Raw genomic sequence first — 9,856 nt, 5'->3', positions numbered from 1 at the left:
GCAGGAAATACTGAGCTATGTGGAAGATAGCTTTCAGAAGATTAACACAGACTGACAAGGAAACAATCAGCCATTTTAGTTTGGGTGAATCAAATCAAATCATGAAGTTATTTCTTCATTTATTAGAGTAAAATCAGCACATAAACAATGAGTTCTGATTACTGAGGATCAAACATCTAAAAAGAAACAAGAATCCATCAACTAATCAATCAAGTCAGTCATGCACATTTACCCATAATGCAGATGAATTCATTGGCTATAAAAATAGCAAGGACAGATACAGGGAAGTCTGAATAAAACTTTAATGTACTCAAAAATGCAACTGCTTTTAATTCAAATGCAAATTCAAAACCATGTAAACCAAAACAAAAACAACATAGAAAGCATATTCAAATAATTTTCAGTTCTTTCCAGTAGAGCCAAAGCCATTTTCGCCACGCTCCGTATCATCTAGAGTCTGAAAGACATAAATTTTAAGTTGGTTTAGTGCCTTAACTTGCCTTTTGTTTCTATACAACAGATACTGTCTGTTATAGAGGAAGGCACACTTACTCATAACAAGAGAAACTGAACAAATTTGTAAGACATATTTTAGAATACTTTTGCACAAGTTTAAACAAATCCCACATTGTGAGACGTTTTGAGTATATACTACAGTATTTCTCAAGTACCAGTAACTATGAAAACTAAAAAAGACAAACACAAACAAACAACTGAAAAAAAATCAACAAAACACAAAAACCCTACATAAATGCATTCAAAGCATCAAGATTTTTATTCAGGTAGCAATGCTAATCTGTAGTTTTAACACCTGAAGTATTTTTAAGGTGAAGTATTTAGCTATACCAATGACAAATTTCAGCTTATATATAACTATCTTAAGCTACTAATTATTGAAAATAACAGAAATATTTTCTTTTGGCAACTCACTTGAACTTCTTCTAGCTCAGGATAGCAAATGCGTTCACAGATGAGCTGAGCAATTCTATCCCCCTTTTTAACTGCAATGAATTTAAAATATTGTTAGTTCCTTGAAAAAAGTGAAGTAAATTTTGATGCTTTCAGGAGTATCAGAACGTACTGAAGTAGAAACACTTACTTGAAACGTAATTAAGCAGATCTTAATAGACCCAAAAAAATTCAGATTAAGACAAACTTGTGCTTAGTCCTTTTAAAGGTGAAGTTTCAGCAGCAGGACCAGCTCAAGGCACCTCCCCTCATTTCTGCTGCCATACTGTGACATCTTAAGTGTCATTATGCAGAAGTACTGCAGAGATGGAGACAGCTGTATGTATAATGTGGCTCCTTTTGTAAACTAGAGCCAGGAACTTTGAATTAGCAAGAGGTAAACAAAATTTCTGATTGGAACCCAGTCTTGCTCACAGAACTTCTAGAAGCAGCTTTGGTTGTGAAGTTGCAGAAAAGACTGCAAAACCACTGGCAATATTGTAACTGGGCCCGGAAGCTTGAAACTGTTTGCAGAAAGACAGCATAATGAAGGGAGTGTCATACCTTTATTCGGCCTTTACCAGGATCCTGGAGTTTTTAATCTCAAGTACTGCTCAGCTACACAATTTTTTTTTCAGTGCAAGGAAGAAACGATACAAAGTTGCACTTGAGTACAGCTTGTGAATCTAAAGCTTACGGAAGCAGGGCTTTTCCCCCTTGGTTTTGTGGTGGTGGTATGTTTGGGGCTTAGTTTTTGGTTTGGGTTTAGTTTTTTTTTTGCATGCAGCTTCATTTGCCAGGAGTGGAATAATTTTTTTTTTCCTTAACAGGACATTGTTAAGTTCCATATTTTTGTTAACTGTAAGAAGAAAAATGTTCTCAGTTAATTCTAACTTTTCATAGACTTTTAAAGAAAATTTAGTTTTTCATTTCCAGTCAGATGGCTGAAAACAGACTCTGCCAAGCTTAACACTTGCCTTCAAAATTCTCTTTCCCAAAGTTGAAGAGTACCACACCAACATTTCCCCTGTAATCTTCATCAATAACACCAGCTGTCATAAGAAAGAATTGAGAGATATCTAGTTAACAAATATTGTCAGTATATTAGGTAAGTAAATTAGATGAGATTTAAGATCAGTAGATTATTGCAGTATCTCATATTGATATGCTTATACTGCTCATGCACAATTAATATACATAAAGACACTGAAGTAGCTAAAAATGCTAATCAATCTTGCAAAAAGAACTGAAAAACACCATCACATATCAAGAAGTGTTTTACCACTGTACTACTAATTTTAGTTGTAATACCTTATTTGAAATCAAGACAGCTGGACAAAATTCAGGCTCCATTTGTTCTGCTAACTTCAGCTCTTTGAGTGTCAAACAAAAATCTGTTCTTAACTCTAACATTTGATTTAAAAGTTATGGATTTGCACAGATCCAAATCCCATATCTCAGGCAGGGTAACAGAACCAAAACTTTAAAAAATAGATTGTCATTCAGCTACATTCAATGTAATACTGCAAAACAAACTTGCTTTTATGTTTTATGTAACTGTATTAACTACTGAAATGCTGGGGTTTGAACCCCGAGCCCCGAATTAAGGTTGACATACGGGTGATTCCCACAGCCCTTCATAAAGAGGGGGTGAGTTTGCCTTATAGCTTCCCCCCAGGGTGCGGCCGGCCCTGCAGGGAGAGCCAGAAGGGAAATGAGCCCCAGGGGTCCCACATTGAGTTGACAAAGGTCCGGTGTCTGCTTGGGGATAAAAGCTGGGACCACTTGCAGGGAGTCAGGAGTGTCTGTCTGTGGAGTGCACTCCCCAGAGCACCCTGGTTCAGGGCAGACCTCCTGACTCTCCTGGAGCTGGGCCCCACTCTGTTTAGACCTTTGTGAATGCAGGCTGATCGGGTGAGAGTCGCCATGTGGGCACCTTTCTCTTATGTGTTCAGCTTGCTGGTCTGGCTGTTTCCCATGCCAACTATGGGAGCCCTTGGTTCTCTGTTTGTACCACCTGTTGTGGGCCGAGTCACATCTTTTGTGGGATCGTTGGGGGTGGTGTCAATTATGTACCAGCTGATTGATCTGTTTGCACCCCCAGGGGTCATTCATATTATAATGTTTTTGTTTACAATACAGTCTGCATATTGGATTCTCTTCCTGCTGGTGCTATCATTTTTGTTGGGCCTGGTCATTGGCAGAACAACTACATATGTAGGGAGATTATCTACCGATAGTCATTAAAATAATCATATTCTGCTTCTTAGGGTTTTTTCTCTCAAATACAGTAAGAACATTTCCAGTAGAAAAACTGCAGTTTCGCTTTCCTTGCGGACAAGTATTGCAGAAATAATTCAAATATTAAAATTATATGTTATTTTAATGTAATGACATTAAAATTTGTCATTGTCATTTGAATGAATAGAAAATGGATGTGTTTTTTTTCTTAGTTCCTTCAGCTGTGTGAAATTATTGTGATACATATGGCCCATAGATACTGTACAATCTCTGCACTAGTTCTAGCTAGGTCCCTAGCTGAAGTGCTAATAACACTGGGAGTATCCCCCAAGTTCTGAAAATTCACAAACACATACAGTTCTCCAGTTAACTCACTGGTTTTTAACTGTATGCAATTGCTTAAAGGGACCCTAGTTACAGAGCACTGTCAAAAGTAACAGTGACCAAAGCAGAAGGATTGCTGTGCACTAACATTTTCCAGAATCAAAAAATAATTTAAAAAATTATTGACTGTAGTATTCAATTCAGTTGATTCAGAGAGATTGCTGTACCAAAGCCACATGCACAGGTCTTGTACTGCTTGTTTGGTTTAGGTTAGACCAGCTTCCAAAAAGTGAGCTACATGTTGGTTAAACTGAGACTCGCAGTACACCACCCACACTGGTGATCACAGAGCTTTCTTGCACTATTTCTACCACAGTTCAGTGTGCCAATTCATTACTTAAAATATAATAATCAAATCCTATGCATGTGTCAAAGGGTATAAGCAAAAAAGCTGAACTACAAAACAGTAACATGAAAATTTTGCCTTCTTCTAGCATACTACTCCTTCCTCCTTTTTAAAATCTCAGATAATCTAGAGCCCCTATAGAATTGGTAAAGCAGGGGTGACACAAAGCGTACACTGACGAGTGCTCCACAAGTGGTTTGTATTGTTTTATACAATCGTGGACACCGAGTCCATGTTACACAGATGCATAACAAAGAGAGATTCAAACAACTTGTAGTTTGCAGTACCAATCATTTTAAGCATCACTCAAGTTCTGCAGTCAGTTGCCCATTATTTTGGTGTATTTGTTCAACTGAGTCAATCACCTGGAGAGCTGAAAGCCAGAATTCAAATTTACCACATAAAAATATACACATATGCTCATAAATGCATATAAAAAAGATCATTAGCTCATTGGAAAAGTTTTTAATTCAACAAAACATTCTCAAGTGTTTCTGTACAGCTAAGACAACATTTTTCAGACTATATGCTGGTATAGGTGTTGCCATACATTATAGATTGATAATGGAATTTGCTAATTTAGCATAACAAGGGCTAATTTTATTTGTGTTATATCAGAGTAGAATACTATATTATAACAGAATACTCAAAACTGATTACTACAGATTACTAATTCTATTGAAATGGAGATTATGCTTTTATATGTAAAAAATGTACCAATTAAAGTAGTATGGTTAGATTATACATGTAAGAAACTCTTGCATGTCACATTTTTTCTGGAATTAACTGAAAGAAATCTGAAGAAAAGCACACCCAATACAAACAAAGCTTGCAATGAGAGCTGAAGCTACGTACTAGGAAAATAACATTTAAAAGTATGTTTTGTGGCCAAAACAATTAGTCTAATGCTGTGCTGAGTGACTGAAAATGCTGTTGAAGCCATGGTAATTCTGAATTCCATTCTAGGCACAGCTGGGTAAAGGTGTTGTGAAATGAATTCCCTACCAATCACTTTCTCTTCAAATGTATTATACCTCTGTTGACATGGTCTTACTGAGTTTAACCACCGTGTGGATTTTGAGTTCAAACTATGCTATTTGTATTAAAGAATATATAATCCTTGCAACACACAGGAAAATACGGCCCAGGTGCTGTTTCCTTCTGTTCAGGGTCACAAACTCACTCTGTGTAACCGTATGTATGAGCAAAACGTGTTAATACCCTTGGCATTCTGTTCTTCTGGAATGCCAAGTTGCAGTAATTATATACGTTTCTGAGGACTAAGGCACTTTTCTACATGATGGGTACTGGGTGGAAAGCATCTAAGTCACTGTTAGAAAATTCATGCACTGGGATCGGCAGTCTGACATTTTTGTACCTTGTCAGAAGTCTGGCATGTTACTTGTGGGGAGAGTATCCATACCTAGCAGATGGGAATTCTAAACATATTCTTGCATGATCCCAATTTTTCTCCCTGACTCCTAGGACTTCTGGCAATGTATTTTTACTTGAATGGCTAATGCTCTCATAATGACAGTACTTCTCCAGAAATTAAAATTATGGAACAGTTGTTTTGGTTTTTTTTTTTAGGGTTTTTGATGTGGGTTTTTTGTTTTCCTTTGTTTTGATTTTTTTTTGTTACTAAGTGCTCTATTAACTGTCAATAATAGTTTTCACTCATGGTTTGTCAACTCTCAGCTGATTTTAAAATCTGAACACAGGTCATCCTGCTAAACACTGCTGATTGCCTTCTGGTATTTCCAAGTTTAACTTTCAGAGTGAAAAGACTGTTACAGAATATCTCTTTTTCATATAAACAAAAAATAGTTGTAGAAATATCACTTTAAAGAAACACTTTAGTAAACCATGTAAACTACAGAGAATTGTAGGGGTGAGAGAATCTTTGATTCCCATCTTAGCACTCTTTACTATGGTACCCAGTAACACTGAAAAACCCTTAGTGGAACAGACATGCAAGAATCAATTCATGTGTGAGCCTCAATGACACATAGCTGGCACAGATGCTCTCCTTTAACCTCGGGTATCACAACTGTGTCACAGGCACAGCTAGACTTTGATATGCTATGAAGCAGATAAATTAGTTCTGCAGTAGCTCTAAATTACACTGGGAATTCCTTTGCTTTGTGGCTGGCTTGGCATCAGAAAGAGAAGGGTGCCTAAAGTCACCCTTCCTCATGTCCAGAGCCAAGCCTATAAGCTAGTAAAGGCTAAGTACCAGTGTTCGAAAGTAGCCTGTTTTGTTTAACATTGGGAGGGGTTCAAAAACCACCCAAAAAAAATCTCTAAAAACCCAGCAAAAAGGGAAAAAGGCCCCAACTTTTCAGCAAACTTTTCTTGTCAGCTTTCATTATGACTCAAATTATAATATGCTTGCAAAAAAAAGTGCTCTCTTGGCCACCAAGATACCTATTAGATGCATCTTCACGTCATTACATCTGAAATTCAGGTTTTGATTCTTTTACTACAATCTATTGCCAGAAAAAAACAATTGCTTAGGGGTTTAAGGGGCAGAAAACATTTTACTTAACTTACTCGTGTACAATTAGAACAACGTAATACACATTTACTCCTAGTTAAATTGCTATGGACACAGCTGTACTCAAAATAATTCCCCAGTAATCTTACTGGTGAGAACAACTGCAACATAGATGCCATTTTCTAATACAGCACTTGGAGAATCTGCCCGTGTTCTGATCAGCCCTGCTGCAAAACTGGAATTGAACCTTAAACATCACTTACTTCATGTTCCAGTTAGGGGGATATGGCAAAAGGTCAGTGAGGCTATCACAAAGGCTTCTGGTTATATATCATATATGACTATAAGAGTCGTTTTCGCAGAGATATCTGTGAATTTCTAATTAAAGGAAAGCTCAGAATATTTTTAAAAACCACTCCGTTGTTCAAAACAAATCTGTTGCTACTACTGAACAACAACAAAAAAGTAAAGGCTTGTTGAAAGTAGATTTTAGTTTTATTTCTTTCAAAAGACTTTCAATTTTTAAGTCAGTTATGCAGAAAGTTATGAGTTTAAATTTCATTTGCTTTACAAAATCTGTTGCATTTTCATCAGTGAGAGTAAACTAAACCTCTTTTCATCCTAACAGTCAGTTATACTCACAGTAATGGTGTTTAGTCAAAATGGAGAAAGCAGATTGTAGGGGAAAAAAAATCTTTAAAGCTTAAACAAACAACAACAAATTTCTATGCCATGCATTACCCAAAAAAGTACAATATGGTTATTATTAAAAAAAAAAATCAGTAATATTTCTATAATTCAGCAAGTCTTAAAACAATTATAATGCACTGTCTCTCTGAGGTATTATCCAGTTATCTCCTTTTGACAGACAACCAACAAAGCTAGCATTATTTAAGTATGCATATTACCACGTGAAATTAAGGCACTTCCGCAGTCAAGATCTACAAAGTCTTAGTATAAAGAACAAAAGTCTTACCACCAACATCTATGAAGTGCTTTGCAGCTAAACCAGAACGCGGTGCTAGAAAACAAGACATTTCTTTTGTAAGTATAATAATTTATTTATCTTAAAACTCTTACACAATATTTATAGGTTACATAGTGTGTTTTCACAGAGTTGTGGCAGCAAGAAGTATTTCCACAGTCTAAAATAAAAATGACTTTACAGGAACAACTGTAAGTGATAATGTATATACTAAACAAATAACAGCTGCTACAGCCTACAATAAAATAGCACTATTTCAGTGATATAAGTATATCTTTGTTTAGACCAGCAATTGCAGAGTAGGGGTCTCCAAGGAAGGTGACTGGAGTGGACAATGACTATCTAACCTTGGTTTATGTTTGTCAGCTAAAACTGGTTTGGAATAATCTCAAAAAACTGTCGGGTCAATCCATTCAAGTTACAATGGAAAATTCTTTACTTACCTTAGCCTATTTTGATGAGGTGCCAAAATGTTAGTCTCTTCAAAATTTGCCTTGGGATAAGAGAAATGCACATGCTTTCTCCTTTCAGATGAAAAAGCACAGCAAATTCTGATCACACTCTTCCACTGGAGTGGCTATTGCTTTTTTTTACTCTAAAAATTTACATCTAATTCAGAAAAAGAATCTGCAAAACAAAACGTCTTGTACAAGTTCTCTCAAGTATTCTGTCACAAAAAGTAGACCTTTCTGCTACAGTAAGACTCTTACTGGAGGGGTACTTTTTAAACATCCAGTGGTGTATTTTCTGCATGTCCATTACTGACTGGTCTTTGTGATTTGAATTCTGAAACTGCAGAGAAACAATGAACCATTGCATAACCTAAAAAATTGTATGTAATTGTGAAATTTTTTTGCTAATCATCTTTTTGTCATTTGGCACATGCCAAACCTCAAATGTATTTAACAGGACCTGTCCACTATGAGGCTTGCTACATCACACAGCCATGTAACACCTTTTTGTGTGCAGACTAATCCTGAAAGCTTCAGGTGAAATCTAAATGTGAAGATAGTGTCAAACCTGTTCTGCAGTGACTCTGCAACCTTTTTTAAAACTTGGTTACTCACCTACTCGGCCATAGCATCCAGAAGGAAGTGCAATTTGAATATCTGTTTTCACTACAGCCTTTTCCATGGGTGGTATCACACAGTCATAGGCACTACATAAAAGAAAAAAATAGTTTATATAGAATACTTTGAAAATTTTATTCTCTAACTTAAGGTCCAAAATTACCCAGAATTACTCTTGCTGGGAATTTATACCATAGAATTTACAAAAGAAATATTTACAGATTTGCAAAAACCTAATCCAGATTCTAAAACATCTGATAATCCCAATTTGATGACACTAGTTTAAGATATCAGTAGTGTAATTTGAACAGCATAGTCTTAAGATTGTTAGTTTTAAATGTTTACTAACTGGTAAGATTAAAAAAAAAAAAAGTTTAAATCTAACCATTAGGTGAATGAGCTTGTGCAATTTTTGTGCAAAAGCAGGAACTTTAAGGATAATACTCTTCTGATTAGGCTTTCTACAGCAGGTGAACCAGTTGTAATCAATACCAATAATAACTGAGTTAAATTTTAGCAACAATGGTATATTTCTGGTCAGGTCAGAAGTTCCCAATTCACATGATTCTGCTGGGAACTGCAAACTAGATTTTAGAACTTTCTGAAGCTACCCAGCTGGAGGCTTAATGGTAGGCATTGGTGACACCACCACAGTGAGACTGTCCTACTTGTTCGAGGCAAGCATATCTTGGCCTTGATGAACTGATTTTTAAATATTGGGAAGCACTGAAACGTTTTTTGTGAAATGGCCTTTTTTCTTCACGTGTGTAGTGCAGCACAGGAACAAGAACAGAAACCTGGTACGACAGAAGGAATACAAAAGAAAAGAGTCAAGTGTGGTGAAGCAAAGCTTCAGGAAGAAAGTCAGACAGGCAAAGGAAGAAAAAGACAGGCTGGTTATTCTAATACTATAAAAGGGAAGGTAGAGGAGGTCACAGTGGAGTTCAGGTATAACTAGCGATTGTACTCGATCACAGAAACGCTACACAAGCAACCACAAGCTTAGCTGCAGATATTCCTGAACGCAGTGAACATCTTTGAACAATGGTTATTATCGGCCGAAGGGAACAACACCCTAAGTCTGTGGAGCAACCCACATGTTCCCAGTTAGGAGCATTATCAAACTGCCACAACTTCGTTTGGCAGACGCACCCAAGAGAATAGCAGAAAAGCGCTGGCAAGGAGGGCCCCCATATGCTACCATTCCTTCTTTCAGTAGGAAGGCACCAAGTCACCGCTGGCACGGACAGAGACTCCGGCAGACGTGTCCGGCCTGACTTTGCTGCATCGCTACCTGATGGCTGGGCCGCGGGTCTCTGGAAGCGGGGCGGGATGGAGGAGCAAAGGGGACAACGACCAGGCCTGCTCTGGCCGCCTCGGGCTCT

At 37.1% G+C, this 9,856-nt stretch overlaps 1 protein-coding gene across 1 annotated transcript in view; it reads right to left on the bottom strand.

Annotated features, from left to right (window-relative positions):
• Positions 1-400: 400 nt before the first annotated feature.
• Positions 401-9,856, bottom strand: part of DUT (deoxyuridine triphosphatase) — a 9,790-nt gene continuing 334 nt past the window's right edge. Inside the window, exons 2-6 of the mRNA XM_008945454.1 lie at positions 8,469-8,560; positions 7,393-7,437; positions 1,926-2,000; positions 931-1,001; positions 401-457 (exon numbers count right to left, since the gene is read on the bottom strand). Of these exons, the coding sequence (XP_008943702.1) occupies positions 401-457; positions 931-1,001; positions 1,926-2,000; positions 7,393-7,437; positions 8,469-8,560 (340 nt within the window). The remainder of the gene's footprint in view (positions 458-930; positions 1,002-1,925; positions 2,001-7,392; positions 7,438-8,468; positions 8,561-9,856) is intronic.

Source organism: Merops nubicus, unplaced genomic scaffold, assembly GCF_000691845.1.
Source record: "Merops nubicus isolate BGI_N331 unplaced genomic scaffold, ASM69184v1 scaffold50358, whole genome shotgun sequence".
In the NCBI taxonomy this organism is placed as follows: Eukaryota; Metazoa; Chordata; class Aves; order Coraciiformes; family Meropidae; genus Merops; species Merops nubicus.
The sequence above is the reverse complement of the archived record's forward strand: the minus strand, read 5'-3'. Positions and strand labels throughout refer to the sequence as shown.